Source organism: Danio rerio, chromosome 3 (genome assembly GCF_052040795.2).
Source record: "Danio rerio strain M-AB ecotype USA chromosome 3, GRCz13ab, whole genome shotgun sequence".
In the NCBI taxonomy this organism is placed as follows: Eukaryota; Metazoa; Chordata; class Actinopteri; order Cypriniformes; family Danionidae; genus Danio; species Danio rerio.
In genome coordinates this window covers 20441906-20467312 of record NC_141023.1, presented here as the reverse complement: position 1 = coordinate 20467312, position 25407 = coordinate 20441906, and the positions used below count along the sequence as shown (strand labels likewise).

At 35.7% G+C, this 25407-nt stretch overlaps 2 protein-coding genes and 1 long non-coding RNA gene across 5 annotated transcripts in view; 1 reads left to right on the top strand and 2 right to left on the bottom strand.

Moving 5' to 3' along the window:
* rundc3aa (RUN domain containing 3Aa) lies at positions 1-23932 on the top strand. 3 transcript variants are annotated; one of them, XR_015480644.1, is made up of 12 exons: positions 1-131; positions 13207-13322; positions 13413-13546; positions 14766-14851; positions 14942-15031; positions 15131-15211; positions 15293-15458; positions 17421-17578; positions 17699-17818; positions 18931-19031; positions 19399-19855; positions 21114-23932. XR_015480644.1 is itself a non-coding variant. In XM_087244223.1 (11 exons), exons 1-11 carry the CDS (start codon positions 52-54, stop codon positions 19539-19541), a joined length of 1275 nt encoding a protein of 424 aa, XP_087100349.1. In that variant the 5' UTR covers positions 1-51; the 3' UTR covers positions 19542-20338. The 3 variants fall into 3 exon arrangements, 2 of the variants coding, with proteins under 2 accessions (XP_087100349.1, XP_087100350.1); XM_087244223.1 differs by lacking the exon at positions 21114-23932 and having other exon boundaries at positions 19399-20338; XM_087244224.1 differs by lacking the exon at positions 21114-23932 and having other exon boundaries at positions 52-131; positions 13207-13546; positions 19399-19928.
* Positions 1-25407, bottom strand: part of LOC147845592 (uncharacterized) — a 344082-nt gene that overhangs the window by 146183 nt on the left and 172492 nt on the right. The gene's annotated exons all lie outside the window — the stretch shown is intronic.
* Positions 6959-12676, bottom strand: zwi (zwilling). The gene has a single exon (NM_001159664.2). The coding sequence runs from the start codon at positions 12547-12549 to the stop codon at positions 12301-12303; it is 249 nt and encodes an 82-aa protein (NP_001153136.1). The 5' UTR covers positions 12550-12676; the 3' UTR covers positions 6959-12300.

The following is a 25407-nucleotide window of genomic DNA, read 5'->3' as shown; positions in this document are numbered from 1 at the left end:
GATAATGCAGCCTCGGCCGAGTGAAGAAAGTCAGGCTGTCTCCAGACCGCGATGGCTATGGGTCTAACGTCGAAAAAAACCTCTTCTAGAAACATCGGCGTGGAGCGCAAGAATCTCATCACCGTCTGCAGGTAGCTTTTTTTTGCAAACACCGAATCAACCATGTTTTCGGTATACAATATTTCGTCACATACGTGAGTAAAGCTGCCATAATGTATATTTTGAAGTATGCTTTTTAAATTTAATTTTAATTATTATATATTTTATAAAGTAGATCATAGGATGTAGCATCTTGTTTACATTTTTTTTTTTTTTTTTGCGTAAACGCTTAATATTAAAGACGTCGCCCCTTATTTCAGACCGGAATCCATGACGTCATTCCTTTACATCCACCAGACCATTTTCTTGGTGTGAGGACACGACATACCCTTAAACCACATTCTTCACACACTCAATTAGATTAATATAAAAAAAGAAGAATATATTAGTCATAAATGATCCTCCAAATCTTTTTAAGGCAACACAGTTTTACTTTAAAAAAATTGGCAATTAAAAATTGAGTATCTCCTGAAGCAATAGCCTCAAACTCAGTTACTGGTGGGCCGCAGCTCTGCATAGCTCGACTTCAACCACTTCCATCTCACACTTGCATAATAGTCTCTAGTAGTTTTGAACACCTTGATTATTTGCATCAGCTGTGTTTGATTAGGGTTGGAGCAAAACTGTCAGAGCTGCAGCCCTCCAGGAATTGAGTTTGAGACCATTGATCTGAAGCAACTTTCTGTTGAAGTCAATCAAGCCATTTAAATGGAGCATGCATTCATTTTTCATCCATTCAATCATTTTCCTTACAGCGGAATGAACCGCCAACTTGACACTGGGAAACACCCATACCCACTCATTCACACACAGACACGACAGCCAATTTAGTTTATTCAATTCACCTGTACCGCATGTCTTTGGACTGTGGGGGAAACTGGAGCACCCGGAGGAAACCCACACCAACATGGGGAGAACATGCAAACTCAACACAGAAATGCCAACTCGAATGGACTTGAAGCAGCAACCTTCTTGCTGTGAGGTGACTGCTAACCACTGAGCCATTATTATAATTATTATATTTTCTAGATTAAAATAGATAAAAAAATAGATTAAAATAGATTTAAAAAATTTAACCAATCAACAAAGAAACATCAGTATAATACAACGTCACTATTCTAAAGTTTTTTAGTATTCTAAAGTTTTCACTATTCTGATTTTTTTACTGATATGGTTTAATAATAATAATAATTATTATTATTATGATTTAATACATTTCAAAAAAGGTAAAATCACTATTGCTGGAGTACTTTAATTCTTAAGTGTATTATTATTTTTTTATAACAACATTAAAGGCTGACATGGTGGCTCAGTGGTTAGCACTGTCCACATTGCACCAGATTGCTGGTTCTAGTCCTGGCTGGGTCAGTTGGCGTTTCTCTGTGGAGTTTGGCTCTGGTTTAGGTTAATTAATTAAGCTAAAATGAACCATAGTGTATGTGTGTGAATGAGTGAGTATGGGTGTTTTCCGGTACTGGGTTGCAGCTGGAAGGGCATCGATTATGTATAACATATGCTGGATAAGTTGGCGGTTCATTCTGCTGTGGCGACCCCTGATGAATAAAGGGACTAAGCAAAAGAAAAATGAATGAATAAACAACATTAAAATTACACACAAAAAACTAAGTATACAGCATTTTACCCATTGTTTTGAAATGTTAAACCATTAAGCATTTAATTTGACAGAAAAGCACTGGCAAACTTCTCTTTTGAAACGCTTGTCACCTCACAGCAAGAAGATCGCTGAAGTCCCGGCTGGGCCAGTTGGCATTTCTGTGTGGAGTTTTCATGTTCTCCCTGTGTTCGCTTTTGGTGGTCTGGTTTCCCCCACATTTCAAAAACATGCACTGTAGTTGAATTGAATAAACTAAATCGTCTGTAATGTATGTGTGTAAATGAGTGTGTGTTTCCCAGTACTGGGTTGCAACTGGAAGGGCATACGCTACGTAAAACGTGCTGGGTATGTTGGCAGTTCATTCCACTGTGGCAACCCCTGATCAGAAAGGAAATATTACTATTGCTACTAGAGTACTTTAATTTCTGAATTCATCACTGTTTTTATTGCAACTTTAAAATTACACATAAAAATGTGTATAGAGGTTTTTACCTTTGCTTTGAAATGTTAAGCCATCAAGCGTTTATTATGACAGAAAAGCACATTCAAGCTTCTCTTTTGAAAAACTTCTCTGTTGTTGACATAAGCAGGTTATAATCTCATAACTAAGTAATCTAAGTAATCATGCTAAGTAATCACAGCACATTCTCAAGTGTTAATAACTTTATAAAAATTCTTGGCATTAATGTAGTCCCTTGGTTGTCTTGACATAATTATTAGTAGAATACAGTCATTTACAGAGGCTTTATCTTAACAGAAAGAAAAAGCTGTTTTGTTTTTTCAACCCACATCAGAAGCAGCTGAACTTCAACTCAGCATCAAATGGGAGTTAAGACTGTCCTTTTTCTCCCATATTGTGATGTACGTCCTATTGAAATGTCCTGAAATAAGAGATGATTACATCTTTAGGAATCCAGGTAGTGACTTTTAATTTCAGCCAGCCAGACTCAGCGATCTTTCAATTATAAAATTGCCTCATTAAAGGTCTGATTTCTTTAAAAATCAGCAATCTTCACTGCCTGATAGATATATGATATAAAGTGGGTCTCAGACCAGACAAGAAGCACTGCATTAAATTACATTCCCCCCCGCCATGTCTTTAAAATATGACAGTATATTCTACCCCAGTATTTTTAATGGAGTTTCTGTGCTCACCTGCTGATGACTGACAGCACTATCGTTCACATGGCCTTTCATCTCGTTTCACGCTTGAACAACTAAATGAATGCTTAGGTCAGTTTAACTGAATGTATTGTGATTACATTACCACCTCGATGCTGTAAAAGAAACCTTATGAAACTCAAAATAGCCACATCAAGCTTGCACAGAAAGTTTTTCATTGGCTATAAAACACTAGCTGTGCATATACCCCATTGGATCATTGGAAGATGGGCGTGGCTAACAAAATGAGAGAAGATTGGCAAATGAACGAAAGCAGGGCAGAATTGAGACATAGCCCTGCCCTAAACTGATAGCCCCGCCTTTTAAGGCATCTCATGTGACCAGTAGTCAAAAAAAGTCATTTCAAGGAGGAGGGAAAGTTATGGATTGAAGATTATGAGGGAAAATGAATACGAAAAATGAAGTGTGCAGATACAACAAAAAATGAAGTGTGCAGATACAACCTTTATAACTGGCGCTACTATATACATCAAAAAATTTTTTTACATTTTTTATTTTTTTTATGCCGCCTGTAATGGTGCACTATTCATTGTATCCAGCCCTACGTCACGCACTGTATGCATGCAACCCATTTTGTCTAAGCACACTGACTGTACATGTGTGTGTTTGTGTGTGTTGTTGGGTCATAACCGAAGCGAAAGAGACGCACAGAATTCCATCACTGCCATCTGCTCTCCCATGCTGCTCTAGAGCTGCAATTTACCGGTCAGCCTGTAACACGTTTAGTTAAGTGGGTGTTGAATTATTCATGTTTGGGGGCGCCCCAGGCATAGGCCATGTACAGTTGCTGAATGGACACAGAACACTGTCACTCCTGTTGGGACAGCAGCACCATTGTGTTGTCATAATGGAAGTGCAGTCAAAGAGATGATTGTGATGTGGCAAGCTGTCATGACATCATCACCCCCTATGGTTAATGGAAATATGGGTTCAAGGCAGTGGTGGACACAAATCAAGGAACCCCTATGAAGTTTACTTCAGTAACATTACAATGTCAAAAAATATCTTGCTGTCTTAAATGTTTTAGTGGAAGCAAATTAACATTTCTTGTCATCTCAACTTACAACCTCAACATCAATCAAACTGACTAAAGTTAAGTTAGTATAACTTAAACATTTTTGTTGAAACCTGATTAACTTATGAAAATAAGTTAAAGCAACATCAAATATTTGTAGTCATGACTTTGTCATTGCATTTTTACAGTGTATAAAATAACTTTCTTTTTCAGTGTATAAAATATTCTTTTTATATATTAAAAGCAATTTTCAATGTGCTCATATTTTAGATTAAAATTAAAACAATATCAGTCAATCATTTAACTAAAAAGAAAGTGTTAAAGGGTATTGCTAAAACTGGATATATACTAAAAACTTCGGACAATTAAAGGGACAGTTTTTATTAATTTATTCACCCTCAAGTGGAGATTTTTTTCCCATTAAACACTTCAGAAAGCACATGCGTTTTAAAGTATTTTGGAAGCCATAATCCATTACATCAATATTAAAAACAAATTCAAGATTTCACACTTAGATATTGCTTGATAACAATAGCAGCTTTGGCATGATGTTCCAGGAGAGGACCCTGAACTGAATGAGCATGTAAGGGGGTAAAAGATCAGGTAGTTCTCGAGAGCTCCCCCTGGTGAAGGGGAGATGGGTTGGATAGAGGGATGCTTTAAAAAGAAAAAAGAAAAAAAGGGAGTAATGTTAGTTGGGCTATTTATAGCGAGTTTGGAATTGTCCAATTGGCTTACTAATGATTACAGATGAGAGACCAGCTGCGATCAATCATATCATGTGCTCCTCTTGAAATTAGTTTGTGAAACTTCACAAATGAAATATAAAATATGATATTTCAACCTTCTTCAGTTTATCTTATTTTGTGTTCAAATGAAGAAAGAAACTCAAACAGGTTTTAAACAAGTGGAGGATGGGTAAACGATAGCAGAATATTTTACCATTGTGTGAACCATCCCGTTAATTATATTTCATTCACTTCAGTAAACAGCTCAACCTTTTATAGCAGATTAGGTTAATAAACAACTGACAGGCATAACTTAAATATGAATTTCATTTACAATGTCCTGAAATGCAGCATTATTATTAACTTTTGTGACATCAGTTGAGTGCAAGTGACTTGTATTTGGTGAATTGTTGACTGGAGTCTAATTGTGACCCGCTAATTTAAATCAATGAGCCAAAGATTCAGTCTAAATGGATCATTTGAATTGGTGAATTGTTGACTGGAAACCTGCTCTAAATACATCATTTGAATCGAACAACCATTAACTGAAAAATTGCTTTGATTATATAAATCTCAAAGTTATTTGCTGGAATCTTGCTTTGATTGGATCATTTGAATTAGTGAATCATTAACTGTAGATTCACGCTGACCAGATCATTTCAATCTGTGAGTTGTTTATGGATGATTCAACACAAATTGAGTTATTCAAATTAGTGAATCATTAACTGTAGATTCACTTTGACCAGATCATTTGAATCTGTAAGTTGTTTACGGAAGACTCAACACAGATTGAACCAGATGTATTAGTGAATCATTAACTGTAGATTCACGCTGACCAGATAGTTTTAATCTGTGAGTTGTTTACAGAAGACTCAACACAGATTGAATCATTTGAATCAGTGAATCATTAACTGTTGATTCACTCTGACCAGATCATTTGAATCTGTAAGTTGTTTACGGAAAACTCAACACCGATTGAATCATTTGAATTATTGAATCATTAACTGTAGATTCACTCTGACCAGATCATTTGAATCTGTAAGTTGTTTTTGGAAGACTCAACACAGATTGAACCAGATGTATTAGTGAATCATTAACTGTAGATTCACGCTGACCAGATAATTTGAATCTGTGAGTTGTTTACAGAAGACTCAACACAGATTGAATCATTTGAATCAGTGAATCATTAACTGTTGATTCACTCTGACCAGATCATTTGAATCTGTAAGTTGTTTACGGAAAACTCAACACAGATTGAATCATTTGAATTAGTGAATCATTAACTGTAGATTCACTCTGACCAGATCATTTGAATCTGTAAGTTGTTTTTGGAAGACTCAACACAGATTGGACCACATGTATTAGTGAATCATTAACTTTAGATTCACGCTGACCAGATAATTTGAATCTGTGAGTTGTTTACAGAAGACTCAACACAGATTGAATCATTTGAATCAGTGAATCATTAACTGTTGATTCACTCTGACCAGATCATTTGAATCTGTAAGTTGTTTACGGAAAACTCAACACCGATTGAATCATTTGAATTAGTGAATCATTAACTGTAGGATCACGCTGACCAGATCATTTAAATCTGTAAGTTGTTTAAGGAAGACTCAACACAGTTTGAATAATTTGAATTAGTGAATCATTAACTGTAGATTCACTCTGACCAGATCATTTGAATCTGTAAGTTGTTTTTGGAAAACTCAACACATTGAATCATTTGAATCAATCACTTGCTGACTTGAGAACAGAGCAACCATATTGGCCTAATTGACAAATGAATCATTCAGTTTACAATTAGTTTCAGCAGGTTAATTGAAAAGAATCAGTTTGCTTATGAATCAAGCCCTTATGTTGTGACTCAAAAGAAAAAAAATAAGAAAAGTAGTGGAGTAAAAAGCATGGTGTTATACTTTGGAAAGTACACTGTAAAAAATGTTGGGTTCCACATAAATGATTTGTGTTGGGTCAACATAAAGAAGTGAAGTTAACTTTAGTTTTGGTTTTTACAAATGTAAGTGGATTGAACATAATCAAGTTGTCCCAAAAGAAACCTCAAGAATTGTGTTATTTCAGCTCATATTAAACAAGTAGTTTTAACACAACAAACGTCATTTTGTGTGTGTGTGTGTGTGTGTGTGTGTGTGTGTGTGTGTGTGTGTGTGGTAAAGTAAAGTAAAAGTACAATATTCCCAAAATTAAAATGTACCTAATGTACATTAACAAAGATAAATACGTAGTAAAGGCCTACCACTGATTTCAGGCAAGCTTATATATATATTGTTAAAAACAAAAATATTAAATCAATCTTCATTAATGTCAACAAATATTTATTAAGCATACAGCACAGTGGTTAGAACCGAACTGTCCAAGGTTCTACCATCGGGATGACATAACGTAGGAGTTGTTAAACACATGAAACACATACTATGCAAATGCATGGTGAAAAAATGAACGACAAAGAATGACAAAAATGGACTTCAGACCTTACAGATGATTATAAACACAAAGACACTCTTGTTGAAAAGGGCAGAGGCCTTTTTCTACAACCCACATCCCTCATGCGGCCACGCCAGAGCTGTTTGTAACATTTAACGACAAGCGACACAGGACTTGACAAGAAAAAAAAATCTGAATTACAATTAAAGGCTGCTAGCAAAGAAATCTCAAACAGTTCTTAATTTAATTGGATCACGATTAGCTCAGTTACTTTATATTTCCCTTAGGGGGGACATGTTGTGTCTCTGTCATGTGTCTGTATTTCTCTGGTAGGTTGAGATCAGGAGTTTATTACGTTTTATTTCCTTCACTCTCAATCATCAAACCCTCATTCCCATTGTCATGTCTCTCAGTGTAAATGCTTATTTATGAAAGCTGTTGAATAGTCTATAACAAACTTTAACCAGGTAGAATTTCTGGAGTGTTTAAACTTGCCAATTAGTTTACCCAGAGGGAGGGGGGGGGGTGTAGTTTTCATAGTAAATCCCAAATTGAGCCAGTGTGTTTATCTGAAGCATCTTTGCTAAAACTGAGAGTTGCTGACATTGCGGAGAAGGGTTCTGACCAACAGAAACATGGTTAATTTTACTCCCCACCATAACCCACCCACCGTCCAGTTCCTTCAATGCTAAGATCAAAAGCATTAGTGATTTCGCATTTTTTTTTGGCTGCTTCTTCTACAATGGTTACACATACAGTATACAGTCTAGATCATTGACATAATATAACTAGAGACAGTCACACAGTTTCATCAGTTTTTTTCACTCAGACTAAACAAATGTCAGGCTAAATAAAAAAAGCTTCAAAATAAGGGCACTCATGATACGTTTATATATGTTTGTTGGTTGGTTTTTACTATCGGGATACCTTGAGTCCAATTTAAGATGTTTTGGATTGAGGTTTCCATAAGATCTGTAACAATGGATGGCAGTGGCATTGTCACTAAAGGGCAAAACCACATTGTAGGGTACAATAGGGCATGATGGCTGCCTCCCTGGTCAAAAGTTGAGAGGTAAGAGTTCCAGCAGTCAAAGATCAGCTCTTGTCGATGTTCCCATGTCTTGACTTTCCAATAAAAATGGAATGGCCAGTTTAGCGCATCTCCTTGAGAAAGTTTTCCGGACAGCTGAAGCTAGTAATGTAAAGGTGTGGACTCCGGTGATTCAAGAACTCTGCAAGGATGAGCATTTGAATTCAGTGTCAGTCTTTCAATGAGTATACTTAGCATCTTTAGTTATGTGTAAGACTTCTTATCTGAACCAGAATATAAAAAGTCCCTGTAGCCATTTTACAAAATGGGACTTGTTTTTTTTAATAACGCTTTCCCAGTGTTGTCAGTAGTGTATTTATGCTAACTTCAATCATCTCCAATCCAAATGAAATGTTTTTGAAATTAATGTTTTACAGTTTAGTAGGAAAATATTTTGATATCAGTTGGTGTTTTTTTTCAAAGTCCATCTTCAACCTTATAATCTATGAACAACTCACATCAAAACATGTCTTGGCACCAGCACAATGACCTTTAAGTTTTTCCTTCATTATCAACTTCTTACTCTTAGCAACTTCTAACACAAACAATCATATTCACTTGCTTAGCGTTTCAGTCAGCACATGCTTAACCCATTTAACTAACCTAACTTCTGGTTATAGTAAGCAGGCTTAGTTGTCAAATTCGGCAACTTTAAAATCATGTAAATTTAATAAGCGTTGGCAATTTCACTCTAGGTGGCTTTATTCTAATTTTGGGAGGAATAACTGGACAAGCGTATCTAAAATTGGCTGATAGTGCTGGATCCGCCTAAAAAAAAGGGTACATTAAAAAGTTCAAAATAGAGAGTGGGAGGTGCTTGATTAGTCAAGCTTGGGCCACAGCAGGAAAAGTTGGGTGGTTGATGGGAAGAGTATTGGAGGGGAGGACTAAAGCTAAACAAGAGAAAAGGAGGTGCACAGAATATCTAGATTTATCACAAGTCTGTTGGCTTTAAAATATCTTGGGTACAGTGCAGAAATGCAAGAGTCTTAGAGGGAATTTCAGAAAGGTCATTCAATAGCAAAACATTCTTTAAAATAGTAATGATCTTAAGAGTAAGTACTATTTCATACAAGGGCTTTTTGGCCTGCTTCCAAAGTGGGCGAGACCAAGGACACAAAAGCCAGTTGTTAAGTGGCTGCACATTTGTTTTTCAGTGTCAAATCGTACCAAGACAGTCTTGCTGCCACATTTCTTCATTAGCATTTCAGCCCTTACCCTGCTAACCCCAAGGATTTGCATATCCTTATGTTGTGACTACACTTTACATTTGCACATTTGTTGTCATGCTCTTGTTTTTTAAATTCTTTTGTAACCAAACAAAATGCAGAATCAATTTATTTGGCTGGCTGGATTCGGAAGCTGTCATCCCTGCAATGGTTAGCATTGTTTTCAGGGTGTGGGATTGCCCTGCACCTGTGGACATCACATCTTGGGTGAACCATAAAGCCAAGAAATACATCAAGATTTCAAACTGTCTATGAGGAAAGCATTCATATCAGACGAGGCTGTCATTTGGTGTGATGAAATAAGAAATAAGTGGTGAAGCAATGAAACACGATTATACAACTACAAGCAGCTAAACGGAAATCAAAGCTGGCGAGATCACTGATTCTTGTAGAAACTTGGAACATCAATGCAACAAATGATAATTAGCACCATTTTACAAATCGCTTTATGTTGCATGAGTAATTGTATAATGGCTACAAATAACAGTCCAAAGCATAACCAGCTTTTGAATCTGGATTCATTGCTTACTAACCTGCATTCATGATGTATTCCCAAGTAATGAAATCAAAAAAAGAAACTTGGTCCAAAAGGTAACGTTTTTTTTTTTTTTTTTTTGCAATGGCAAGAAAGCGATGCAAGATTCAGTGAATTATTTCCACAGAAAGTACACTGTGATGATGATGATGATAATGTTTTCTTGGCTGTTGGTGATATTTGCTTTTGTTTTCTTTTTTTCCCAGCTTGGTGATACAGTCCCCACATCCCACACCCAGCACCCTATACCCTCCCCATAGATTTAGCCTTACTTCCCGTTAAAGAGTCTTCCTCTTGGGCAAAAAAGCCTTTCGGAAGGACGTAGACTTGGTGCCTCGGCTAAAAGAGGCGGCACCCATGGAAATCTTCATTTTGCCACTGGTAATAGTGGAGGAGCCCAGGGATGTTGTGCTTTTCCCGCGGGAGATAGAGGAGTTTCCCATCAAAATCTTGGTCTTGTCTCTCTTGATCGATGTGCTTCCCAGGTTCAGGGCCGTCTTGCCCTCAGTGATACTCGTGTTACCCATGGCGAATCCGAAAGTGGTGAAGAACCTCCAGGAGGTCCCCTCAAGCAGCCAGCCTTGATAACCTGACCTGGAGCACGTTCAGGGTTAGATTTTTTCTATGCTCCCTTGGGAATCTTGAGGTCTCCTGCGCCTACAGGATGAGGTTACGGTGGCTCATCGTATGCCCTGGCAGCGTCGCATCTCACCACTCAACACACTCAGGCAATGCCCGGCTGGGTGTGACAGTCCAAACAGCTAGTGTCAGGATGGAACCAGAATGCTAAGCGTGGTGAGAGCAACCCCCATGCAGCAGCATAAAGCACTTGTTGAGCAGTGTAACGTGGGCTTCGCAAGGCCACATACCTCCCCTGTGTGCCGTGAATGGACAGAGGCTGCCGTAGGAGGCCTTAGTTCTATCTGGGGGCAGAGCGGACAGTAGACCGCATTGTACCGTTGCTAAAGCGAGGCACTGAAGAACACATTGTTGAGCAGCACAATCAGTGGTGACATCACTCAGTTCCGTGGCATTGTGCCTCCCTAGAACTGCTATCCAATGCCTTGAGTTGTACTGTACATGGCATTTAAAAAGGTGTTGTTTTTACTGAGGCTGAAACACAAGGATGTAATCTACTTTCCTGTGTTTCATATGTCAGATCCCCGATATGTGTAGTCAATTTAGTTATACCTGAATGTCTTGGCTATGATTGTGCAGTCTGACATAAGAATAGCAGCACAGTGTGCTGTGCCTTTAACACAAGATGCGACTAGGCTCATATCATACTTTCTGGTGAGTGTGTGACCTGCTTAGAAATCCTCTGATTTGTTAAAGAGAGACACATAGAATGTTGAACCATTTTAAAGGTCTATTTATTGACAATTCTGACTTAATTCACTGTTATACTGGTTGATATTGTTTACACTAATGCAAGATTAAGAGGTCTGTTAACAAGGCACATTTTAATTGCAATTAATTTCATAAACTTTTTACTATGACTTGGTTAGTTTTGTTTAACTGGTTAACACAATTCCACTTGCAAGATCCAGATCTGGATCATCCAACTCAAACCCTTCTGCATGTGAACAATAAGAGCCTGTGGCAGTGCACACCCTCACACATCCATGCATGCATGTTCTCTTCATGTACACCAGTTTGGCATCTGGTATCTGAACATATTCTCTCGTACAAGTCTTTATCTTCAAATCAACTAAATTCTCCTTCAGGGACAAAGACATCATTCTTATTCCAAGCTAATTTATAGTACACATACACTTCGTTTTGCCCTTTAGAATGCATTTGTGTGCTATCCTATGGCATGCTGGCAAACACTTGCATCTCACAAGACATCCAACCTTCTTGTACCCTCTACTTCAGAGTCAGTCTTTCTGGAAATATACACAAACACTGTACATATACTGTTTGTAGTTACATTTGTGTCTTTAAGTCACAGATGAAAATCCCAGTAGAGATTCCATTGCTTTTCTTTGCCTCTTTTGAGGGAAGTCTTAACTACAGTGACAGACTTCTCCCCTTGACTTAAAGTGGCCTTGCTCAAAGAACTAGTAGTCTCCCCATGAGTGATTGTAGTTGTACCCACCACAAATGCAGTCTCTCCCTTCCTCAGTTTGGTCTTGCTCCTCGAAAGAAGCGTCTTCCCCCATGAGATGGCCTTTTTGCATTTCATCAGTCTGATTTTCCCTTTTGTAAAGCAAGTCTTTCTTAGTAGAAGAGAAGCCTTTCCTTTTGAGGCTTTTGAGTCTTCCTCTTGCTCTAGATCTGTTGTCTCATCCTTCTCAGTGCTCTTCCTTGCCGTTGAAGTCTTGCTCTTTGTTTCAGCGTATGCCGATCTCTTTTCCATCTATTTGGTCCTGCGCTTGGGCATGAAGGCCTTACGGATGGAGGTTGTAGTTTTGCCTCTGCTAAAGCTGGCTCTGCCCAGGGAGATGGTGGTTTTGCCTCTGGTAATGGTAGAGTCGCCCATAGAGGTAGTGGTGACCCCACGGGTGATGGAGGATTTGCCCATTGTGATGGAAGTCTTTCCCCTGGCTATTGAAGAGCCACCCACAGACAGGGCAGTCTTCCCTTCCGTAAAACTGGTGTTCCCCATGGAGGCATGTAGGTTGTCAGGTCTTCAGAGTCTCAGTGCTCACTCTGTTTCCTCTCCTCTTTGTGTGGGCTAAAGTCTTTGCATTCCAGTGCCCTGCAGGTTGACTGTGCTGGGAGAAATCTGTACACTGTATCGGGACTGCCCTAAATAGATCACACCACTATTTCAGCAAGTGGGTGGGTGGAGAAAGTGAGCATGAGTGTTGGGATACAAGGGAGATTTGCTCATTATGGTGTTACTTAAAAAAAACAACAGGCGCAGAGGTTGGAATGGAACCGAGGCGAGAGGACAAAGGTTGCAACGCCGACAAGTAGCATAGTACTGTTGGCCGAGGGACAAGGACTCCAATTGTGATGGCAGGAGTGGTAACGTGAATATGCCATCAAAAGGGCATTGTCTAGCACACAGGACAATTGGGATTGACCTCAGCAGTTCGCCGTGGCACCGATCCCGAAAACGCCTGTCTTTACATCAGTTAGCATGGCAGCGTTAAGCAGGGCCTGCACCAAAGCTAATACTTGTGTGTCTGTGAGATGCTGACCATACTGTTAGTGAAGCATGGCGTTTAATTACTGGATGGTTTTATGTTTTGGGTAAATTAATCAGTTTTGTTTTGCAGTATAAGTAGGTTAACAAAGCATTACTGTTTTTTCTCAGGTTTTCTGTGAAGACATTGTTGGAAAAGTACACTGCTGAACCTATTGATGACTCGTCAGAGGAATTCATCAACTTTGCAGCAATTTTGGAGCACATCCTCAGTCACCGCTTCAAAGGTACTTATCTACACTACATTTTCAATGGCAAAAGCGTGGATTGGCACTTAATTTTCTGTGTTGATTTTTTTGTGTGTTTGTTGTTATTAGGTCCTGGTGGTTGGTTCAGTTCAGATGGCCAGAGGAGTTTTTGGGACTATATCCGTCTGGCCTGCAGTAAAGTCTACAACAACTGCATCAGTAGCATTGAGAGCATTGAAAACATTAGCACATCACGAGCAAAGGCAAGGCTCTTTCAAACTTTAAGCTTGAAGATATGGCTGTGCAATATATATATACAGTATATATATATATATATATATATATATATATATATATATATATATATATATATATATATATATATATATATATATATACAGTATATAAATATCTATATATATATATATTTATATATATATTGTATAGACAAAATAAAAAGTCTATCAATTCAATTCATATTATGCTCTATTGTTTATTTCATATTGTAATACATTTTTAAAATTTAAAAGAACAAAATTACACTTCATTATAGGCATGCAGACAGAAACATGAATAACAGCATTGTAAGAAAGTTACAATATTTATAATAATAATTCCTTATTTATATAGCACTTTTCTGGACACTCAAATACTTTACACATTGGGGGTATCTCCTCATCCACCACCAGAGCGATACATACAATTATGATACGGGGAAGGTTAGGAGGCCGTGATGGACAGAGGCCAGTGGGCAAATTTCAACCCCTACTTTAACTCTACGACCACAGAGAGTCAGGACCTCAGTTTAACGTCTCATCCAGAAGACGACGCTCACAGAGCAGAACAGAGTCCCCATTCACTATACTGGGGTGTTAGGACCCACACAGACCACAGGTTGAGCAGCCTCTGCTGGCCTCATTAACACCACTTCCGGCAGCAACCTAGCTTTCCTATTAGCCCTGCTTAGCTTCAGTAGGCAGCCATGTGAGAGTTGCAGAGAGCTAGCTGCCGGCTATTAAAATTACAGTGTTTACATATTGCATTTTATTTTGTGATATTTAAAAAAAAACATTCTTTATTCAAGTGTTTTATATTTAATTAATATTTATTTTCTATTTCTATGTTTCCCCCACAGTCTAAAGACATGCAGTATAAGTAAATTGGGTAAACAAAATTTGTGTGAATTCAAGAGTGTATGGGTGTTTCCCAGTACTGGGTTGTGGCTGAAAGGGCATTCGCTATGTAAAACATATGCTGGAATAGTTGGCGGTTTATTTCGCTGTGTCGACCCCTGATAAATAAGGGACTAAGCCTAAGGAAAATGAATGAATGAATTTACAGAAATTGTACTATATTGTTATTTGAGATATTTGTTATATCGTCAACGGCCTACTTGAAGCTCTCCATATTTACCCTGTTGAAGTGATATGCTCCATATGTTTCTCTATTTTCCTCTTCAAATGCACTCTTCTTGTCCTACAGGGACGAGCCTGGATTCGTGTAGCTTTAATGGAGAAGCGTTTATCTGAATATGTAGCCATCGCATTAAGAGACACTCGAACTACCAGGTCACAAATCTACATGGTCAATCAAACTGGTTTTAGAGTCTTTAGCATTTTCAAGTCATTTTAAACCATAAATGTATGTTTGCATTGCAGACGATTTTATGATGATGGTGCCGTAATGCTAAGAGAGGAGGCTACTGTACTAACAGGGATGCTTATTGGACTCAGTGCCATTGACTTCAGGTAAAGCACAGATCTTATTAACAAAACTTGGTTGTTGTTTGTTTCTGAATTGTAGCATTACGAGAATAATGGTCTGCCTTTCTTCGTTGCCACCATTAGCTTCTGTCTGAAAGGAGAGGTTTTAGATGGGAAGACGCCTGCAGTTATAGACTACACACCTTACCTGAAGTTCACTCAGAGGCATGATGTTTTATTAACATTTATTAGTTAAAGAACCAAAAAGCCTGAAGCTCACAGTGCCCTATATAATTTATTGTGCAGCTATGACTATCTGAGCGATGAGGAAGACCGTCGCAGTGTGGACAGCAGTGCTAGTGATGAGAGTGTTGCCGAGCATCCTTACATTCCTCTGGTCACAGACGAAGAAACCTGGAGTAACAAGTGCCGAAAGATGGAGCAACGATTCAAGATTGTTAATGCTCAAAAGGTATCATAAACATCTGACAGGGTTCTTACAGGTCTTGGAATTTCTGAAATATCATGGAATATTAAAAGGTCTAATCAAGACATCCAGACATTGAAAGTCAGGGAATTTTAATATATTTATTTATTATTTAGTCATGGATTTATTAGGAATAAATAAATAAATAAATAAATAATTAAATATATATATATAAATGTGTGTGTGTGTGTGTGTGTGTGTATGTATATATATATAAGTGTGTGTGTGTGTGTGTGTGTATACACACATTTATTTATTTATTTATATATATATATATATATATATATATATATATATATATATATATATATATATATATATATATACACATACACACACACACATACATATATTTATTTATTTATTTATCCCTAATAAATCCATGACTTAATAATGAATAAATATATTAAAATTCTCTGACTTTCAATGTCTGGATTAGACCTTTTAATATATATATATTTATATATAAATGTAATTTTTCTATACCACATTTTTTATCACATTGTTTCACACTTGTTCTTCTAGTTATGCTATTTTTAGATCCATTTTATTCCTTTTATGCTCATCAATTGACAATCACAAACAAATTTAAATTATGTTACTAATTACTTGGCCCATTGTCTGAACTCCTGACACCTTCATATATTTTTGAAACACAATTGAAGACATTTTAAGGTGAACAATGAGAGCTCCTTCATCTTACAAAGACATTAAAAGTCCAGAGACATTCAAAATAGGGATGCACAATTTATCAGCAACCATATCGATCTCGGTCGATTAATGACATTTTTTATTGGTAAAGTTATTGCTCGGATAACAAAATTAGGCAGATATTTAAAGTCGATAAAATGTGAAGTCCACTGTATGTGTTTGTTTTTACAATTATGCAGAAAATTTGAAAAAAATATATATTTATCTGCTAAAATATGGGCAAAATAAATATGAATAAAAAGAGATATCGGTTATGGTATCGGTCAAAAATTGCATATCAATATTATATTTTATTATATTACATTATATTATATTTTGGGATGGACAAAATATGAGTGGTCATATTGATATCGGCCGATAGATGCCCGTTTTAAAGTTATCATTATCGGTCTGACAATAATATTCGGCCTATAATTTAAGGCCGATAAATTATGTATTATTTTCGCATGTTTAACCACTTGCTTGCTTCCTGCCACTGTTTTATTATTTTATTGGTATTTTGATTTTAGTTATTATAGTGATTTGGTGGCTTTATGATTTTTTTATGTATAAAAGAAAGTTGGCCTTAGGGTAAGGTTTTAAAATTAAACCAGTTGTTCACTGTATGTGGTTGCTTTTTGCTTTTGCAATCATGCAAAAAATTATTTTAAAAAATTATAATTTTTTTATAAATATATATATATATATATATATATATATATATATATATATATATATATATATATATATATATATAATATAAATATATTTCTCTGCTAAAATCTTGGCTATTCACCTCCGAATCTAAATCGGTATCAGCCAATAATTCCATATCTGTGCATCCCTAATTCAAAGTCCATGGAAATACTAAAAAGCATCCTCAAAACAGACCACATGAATCAGAATATTATCAAACCACGAGAATACTTTTGTGCACACATAAAACAAAAATAACAACTTTATTCAACAGTTTCTTGTCTTCAATGTCAGTATAGTGCATTAAAAAGATTTAGTTTTTTCAAAATCTGTGGTAAATAGTTATTGGATAGTCAGTTTTTTGATCAGTGAAAGTAAGGGAAAAGTCAGGAAATTTGTCAGAAATATTTGATTTAGAGTAATTTCTCTCTGTTCCAAGATGATCTAGCAACTAATAGCCAATCTAAATCAGCTAGTCTTCACAGCTACCAACAATTTACAAAAAAAATAAAAAAAAATAAAAAAAAACATGCATTTAAACACTAGCCCATGTAATTGCAGGGTTATTTGGAGGAACTGGTGCGCTTAAGGGAGTCGCAGCTGAAAAATGTCGAAACTGAAAACAAGAGGCTAGATGCTAAACTAGAGGAACTACAGGTCCAGAGTCAACAAGAGAAGAAAGAACTGGAGGCCATCATACTGGAGCTACAAGCACAAATGTATGAACAAACAACACACACACACACACACACACACACACACACACACACACACACACACACACACACACAATGTATATATGTGCCAATTTGCATGCATTATTCTGGTATGTTTTGCAGCACTGGCATCATTCCTTGTGAGCCTTCTCATTTGGTAAAAGGCCTATCTATTCCACTAATTAACCAATGGGCAACTGCACAAGCCACAAACAACCAAGGAAATGTAAAGCTGTTTCGTAGGTAAGCAAAAAGTTAAAATTCTAACAATCAAACCACTTTAGAAAACATCTAGGAACAACATTCAATATGACATTACAGAAATTTTTATCGCAATAACTGGGACAATATCTGCTGGTATACATATCCTGTACAAAAGCAGTGTACAATGGGTGACACTTTAAAATGAGCATTACCGCCGTGCCTTGCACAGCCGCCACTCTAAAGGAGTAAGAACGTGCTTTTAGGGATTACTGCAGTTTGAGACTATCCCGCCAGGGTTGCCCGAAGAGGATGTGAACGGACAGAAATAGCCTATACAGTAGCTGTACCTACTCTGCTATTTGTAAATAAAGATAAACAATGAAACACAGCATTATAATTCCTTCATTGATCATTAAAAACTAGTTAACAATCTTTATTATCATTGCAAACTTGTTAACTGCAATGAATTATAGACAAACTTTGTGGTGGCTTGAGAAAGTCTAGTCTGAAAGATTGAAGTAGTTTTGAAGTTTAAATAATTTAGGTTGTTTTTAAGAAGTTTGAAACGGTTAGCATGATGAGATAACTATATATATATATATATATATATGTTAGCATATTTCTAGAATGGATTGCCATGTTTCTTGCTAAAGCGTTGCTTGCTTTGCCTTAGCAAGCACTTGTTCTGAGTTATTCAAAATGTAAATTTAATTTTTTTTTTTTGTTTTATTTAATCCTTGTGGTTAAGGAATGTGAAGTGATTTTGTTGAGTAATGAAACATGTTGGTTCTTGTTAATAAAGCAAAAAGAAAAAGAAAAAATAGAAAAAAAAATTCACAATAACAGGTCACCGGAAGTTTATCAGTATGGGAACAACACTAGCTCGGCATATTTTTTTTTTTTTACTAGCTCGGCATATACCCTATTGCTATTTTATGTTGAAGTGTTTTTAGTAGATGGCATCGCCATCTACTGGATCGTCATGCATAATACAGTGTTTTTATAATTGTTTTGGGTCCATATACAGTATATGTGGATTGTTTTGACAGCATTGTCATCTGTACATAAACTTTCAATGACATCTTTTCTATTTTAATACATTTGCAATTTTTTATTGCATCCTAATCATAAATTTATGTGTTTGGGTTTAGGAGAAGTTTCCACAGTTTGGACCTCTCAGCTGATTTAAGTTTGAATTCTGACTCTCAAAAAGAAGATGGCAATCAAAATGGAGACACGGTCTGGTCAGCAGGTAAAAACACATAAAATGCTAGAATATCTGAATACTGATTACTAAACACCAGAAAGAATCTACACACTTTTTCTGTCATTTTTGTGCGTATTTTTAAAAAGAATCTGTGGATTTATGCAGAACCATTAGTTTGGTAAACAAAGCTTCAGGAGGTCTCTCACATAAAAGACAGAAAATATTACTTTACAAATTGTTAATGCATAAATCATACTCAATTCAATTACTGAAATTATTATAAAAACTGAACACATATATTTACACACATTTACACGAATAAATATATAGATTGAATGATGGGCTCAAAAATCAGCAGAAATCCTCAGAATGCAATTAATGTTGTTTTGCTTTTCTTTTCTCTTGTCTTCAGCTAAAGACAACACTCCCTCTATGCTTGGTCTATGCGGTTCTTTGGCTTCTCTTCCCAGCTGTAAGTCTTTGGCAAGTCTTAAATCCAGTGAGTATTTGGTCAACATCAGCACAGAGCCAAGTCCTGCCCTGTCCCCCAGCTAGAGGACGCCAAATCAACCAACAAGACCGCTGTAGTTTACTCCAAAGAAACATACTGTAAACAACCATCCAACTAACATCGCCCCCAATGTGAATTGACCAATATATAATATATTATAGGTATGCAGCACAAGGGAATTTTCCCAAGTTTTTAACCCCTTCAGATCTGAATCATGTTCCAGGTTTCAGAAAAATGTAGAAGTATTTTTTCCCTGTTCTTAAGGCTTCCATAAATGACACCAAATAAAATAATTATAATGTTAATAATCTTTAATTGACTTTGTTGTCCATCTTAATGGACATCAATGGACACCAGGGCCCGGTTTTTCAAAAGTAATCCACTAGGATTTTGGATAAGGGATTGGATCAAATCTTGAAAATGGGTTTTTCAAAAGAAAAAACGGATTACATAATCGGATTAGATCACGTAATCCAATCTTTGTTTTGATCCGGATCAAACCTTTAGTTTGGGTTTTTCTGACCTTTTTTGTAGGATCTGGATCACTTTGATCCAAAAAACATGGATTAAACTGATCCCATCAGAAGGGTGGATTTAGCGTGGATTTCATGCCTAAAATGTAATGAAAACTTAAAAATTTATTAAATAATACTATTTTTGGATCATGCAGTATCTTACGAGATATACTATTTATTCATAAGGTTTTCATTTTATTTGTTCATCTGTCAGGCTATAGTGATTATTGGCTTTAACGTATTTAGCCTTTTTGTATAGGCCTACAGCAAAATAGAAAGAGTTTGGCCTCATTAAATAATCCCCCAAACAGCTGTCAAAACTGACCAAAAACAATACATTTTATTCCGTCACTAATTGATATATATATATATATATATATATATATATGTATTCATCACAATGGAAAATATTTTTCTTGTATGATGATAGCAATGATTACAGAATAAACAAAAAATGCAAGAAATGGCAATGACTGATTTTTGAAATCTCTTTCAACAATTGCAAAAAGAGACTAAAAGGGCAGAAGCACAGCTTCGCCTGGCAGAGAAACAACTGACTCTAACCAAACTGCAGCAAACCAAGGCCAGACTTGAGATCCCCCTCCTAAAGGATACGCTTCACATCAGATGAGGAAGTCTGAGATTATTGTGGAGTTTTTGACATTAAGTATTTTTTAAATTTACATCTATATTTGAAACTTATTATAAATATCCTCAATGTACAGTGTTTGTGTTGTAGGTCTCAGATGAGCGGACTGCTGGAATAGGATGGGGTGGGCTTTTGATTGTTTTTCTTATTTATTATTATTATTAATTTAATATTTATTACATTTTCTTAGTTTTCATTAAAAAAAAAAAAAAAATTATATTGACCCCACGCTGGCTATTCTACTAGTCGCTCTTTACATATCTATAGTTCTACATTGTGATTTCCTATCCTGTTTGAGCACTGGTAATCCAGATTTAGTGATCCTGAAAAGTTCCTATCCAGATCAGATTGATCCAATCCAATGTTGCTTTGAAAAACTGGCTCGCAAAAACAGAATTACTAAATCTGGATCAATTTGATCCGCATTAAACCTTTTGAAAAACCGGGCCCAGGGGTCTGTTCTTTGTATGTGGATTACTCAATTAGCTGGATTTGGTTATTGACGATTTGACATGATCCAGAATCGTTCGTTTTTCAAAACTCATCCAAGAGTTGTTGTCAGGAGCAGGCTTATTTCATATAAACAGGATTAAATTGCCTCATTTCAAGCAAAGGTAATACTGAAAGTATGTACCGAATTCTAATATTTTCTTACAGTAGTAACCTATAGATTGTACACTTGGGGAAAAAAGTAAAATAGTATAAATAAAAAAAGTTTATATATACACATAATTTAGAATTCATTAATTCCTTCATTTTCTCTTGTGCTTATTCCCTTTTATCATTTATAATAATTCATAATATTTAATAATAAATAATTCATGATATTTATGTTTATATACAAGTTTAAAAATATATATATAAATAAAACTTAGTAAATAGAAGTACAAAAACGGGGTGCTTCTCCCCAAGGGGATCAAAGAGAACATTTGTTAATGTATTTATTTTCTATTTTTTATTAATTTTTTAGATACAAATGCATACTATTTAAAGTTACCAATCCAGCTTTAGTAAAGTTTGTGTAAGATAATAGACATGCGCAATATTAAACTGTTTTTTTTTTTTTTTTAATAAAGGAATAATTTATGCAGTCATGCATATATATTTTGACAGCTAACATTCTGGTGATTTGATGCTTTGCAAAAGTTGCAGATGCCTTTACCAAATATCAAAATGCTTTTAAAATTAATTTAAATTCCTTACGCCGATTAACAAACTAAAATAGGCCAAGACTACTAACTTATAATTCAGAAAATCTGATCTAAAATGTAAAACTAAATAAATGGCTAAATACTCTTGACACATGAAAGTGAGCCTGCAGCTCACAACAAATGTGGAAAGTTGTTGTGTATCATATTAAACAAACCATTTAATACAAAGTTTATTTTAATTTTGCTCACAAGGATAATTGAATATTAATCAGATGATGTCTTTACGCTGCTGTGCCGTCAGCCAATCGTTGCATTGCTGATCGTGATTTCTAAGATCGATAGATCAGTCCTTCACAACACATGCAGAGATCTCAGATCAGTTCATCCACACATTTTAATCTGATTCGCGAACTTGTTTGAAGAACCAAATTAGCTTGAGATCAGTGATCAAGTTTTAAAGATCCAGCATCTGCCAAATCATCTTAGATTACTTAGGTGAGGTACAAAGAACAGAGCCCAGGTCCAAACACCATTGCAATGGAAAAACAAATAAAGATAAACAATATTTTGGAATATTGAAGTTACAACTTGAACAATATGCCATTTTAACTTTAATTTTGAGATTTTTGTTTTATTGATGGCACATTATTAGAACTCGCTGTCCATCATAATGGACAGACATATTGAACTGTTTTTTAAATTCATGATCTAAAGTTAGCAATTCTACAATTGATTTTTTAACTTTAATTAATCCTTCTTTTCTCTACTCAATCTATGAAATAATGGCAAACATATGAATAAGTGTGAATAAAATGTTGCTTCTGTGTTTGGAACAAAGTTATGCCATGCTTCTCCTTAGCAAAATGTATATTTGTTTTAAATTATGACAGGCAGAGCCTTACTGCCATTTGATTGAATGACAAAAGTCCACTGTCATGAACGGCAGAAAAGCAAAATAAACAAAAAGCACTACTTGAGATGTAATGCCCATTTTAATGGACACTGGGTCCAAAAGGGTTCATGAGTTTAGCATCCAGACTTCAAAATCCCAACCCTCCATTTTATTAGCTTAACTTGCCAGTTAACTCTTCACTCTCGTCTCCTACCCTTCAGTACAGTCTTCATTGCAATGGTTTGGTGTTTTGGTGTAACATTTCCAAAGCCTTATTTTAGAGCCCAAAGACACACAGCAGCTCATTTCTGTTGGTTTGAACCTATTAGTTACTGAAATCTCAGCACAAAAGGCACAAAACTCAGGACTTTGCCCTAAATCCAATACAGTTTATTGTGCACATGCATAGTGACGCATCTGAGCACAGATCAAATCTCTGATCTAGACAAATCACATAAGGTTGCACTGATATGGAATTTTTGATAAACAATAATTCTTTAGAATTTGAGGCTGATATATTAGTAAATAATTATAGATTCACATTTTTCTGCCTGATTGCAAAAACAAATGGGAAACACATACAGTGAACAACTGATTTTATTTGTAAAACTTGATTTCAGATAGTTTGAAATGATCTCTGAACTTTATTAAAAATAAAGATTTAGTTTTTTTTCTTAAAATAAAATCTACTGCCTGACAAAAATAAAAGCATAAATAAGGTCACTGAACATTAACCAAAATCAGAATAACAATAGAAATAAAAAAGTGGTGGGCAGCAAGCATGCCATGTGGTTCAACCAGCGGAAATAATACATCATTTATCTGCTTAAAGATGTCAGTCTAGTTTTGCTATCAAGCCGATAACAGTAACATTAAAAATAGCACTCATCGACTGATATTGATATGGCCTTTATATCATGCATCCCTAATATCACACTCAATACAACAGTAGTTATACTGTCATATAAGGAGAAAAAAGGATGTGGACAGAATGTATTTGCATGTGAAATGCGCTTTATTAAGACTCCATGTACTTGCCCCTTTGACAGCTCTATGACATGACTGCAAGTGTTGTCAGCTCAATACAATTCTTTTGTCACATTTACCTTATCGGTGGACAGTGTTTTCAGTTTTCGGCATGCATACAGTACATGATTGTCTGTTTTGTTATGCAGTGGCAGTGCTCTGCGGTTTTCAACTGTAATAAACTATGCTTTTGTTATCTCAACTTAAACTCGTTTTTATGAATATTTCAAAGCACACACATCACTCTTTCTAATCCCAGAATGCTTCGGGGCAAACAGTCAGAACGATAGGAGGGACCACTCGACCTCTAGTGGATATTGTTTGTAATTGCTTTACTTTATGATTAGACAGAAAAATGAGTCATAGTTTAGTTAGGGTTAGCACTTTTTAAGGAAGGAAATGAATGGTTTGATCAGAAAAAAAACTAATTGTGCATTTGATAATACAAAAATACAGTTGGCACACTGTAAAAATGCAGGGTTTCACAATTCATTTATTGTTTTCACAACACAGATTAGTTATGTAGACAAATGTAAGTGCTTCAAACATGAAACAGATAAGTTGTGCCAAACAAAATCTCAAGAATTGTGTTGTTTCAGCTCATTTTAAATAGGTAGTTTGAACAAGCCACAAATGTATTTGTTTGTACAAGCAGAACAAGACATGATTTACTCTGATAAACATCAGTAATTAAATACTGACACACTAGTTTTTCTAGCACCTGTATAAAGTCACAGTAAAGCCTGTTTGCGTTTTGATGCACATTTATGTTGTCCCAAAAACATCACTGCAAAAGCATATAAGGTTTGAGTTTTGTATTTCTGCAAGCAAAATACGGTAATAAGTTCATTTTTCATTAACATCACTCAGTCCATATTGATTTTGTTGGATAATGTTAACCAGTTGCTAGAGCCAGTCTTATGTGTATTGTAAGATGGGCCTAAATTAATTGTATGTTAAATATTTGTAGGCATTTTGTAAATGTTCTACTGCTACTATATCAAAGCGTGTTTGTTTTTATTAGTAATATGCAATGCTAAGAACCTAATTTGAACTAGGGCTGCACAATATAGCATTGCTATCGCAGTGTGTGCATCCACAATGGTCACATCACATCACAGGACATGCAATGTTATTTTGGATTAGAGTTGATCAGCACAACAGTTGATTTGTGGAGTATTTCCAGTTTAACAGAAACAAAGAGAAAGTTTATCATTTGCATGTGTTTTAAAGGCATTTCAAGAGAGATTGAAGCATTCAGGCACAAAAAAGTTCACCTTTTGTAATTTTAATTAACAATGATTCTGCGTAATCATTAATACAATGAAGTCTGGACATTGTTATTTTACATTACATTTGATTATTCAATTTCTGTCTCAGAATACTGTTTGACACTCCAGAAAACCATAACGCTGTTAGTTTGACTTTTATGATTAAGATGATTTTGTAGGGGAATGAATTATGGATAAAACAAATAATAAACAAATAAAATTCTACAACAATTTTAACAATCTTTGCATTTTGTTTATTATTTTTCATCCATGATTCATTCCCCTACAAAATCACCATGATCAAATTTAGGATTTCTTTCCAAAATAGTGCTATTAAACCATCTGGTAAAATTGCATCAAATACATATCACAGAAAATATCGCTGGAAGTTAGCTCTCTGCAACTC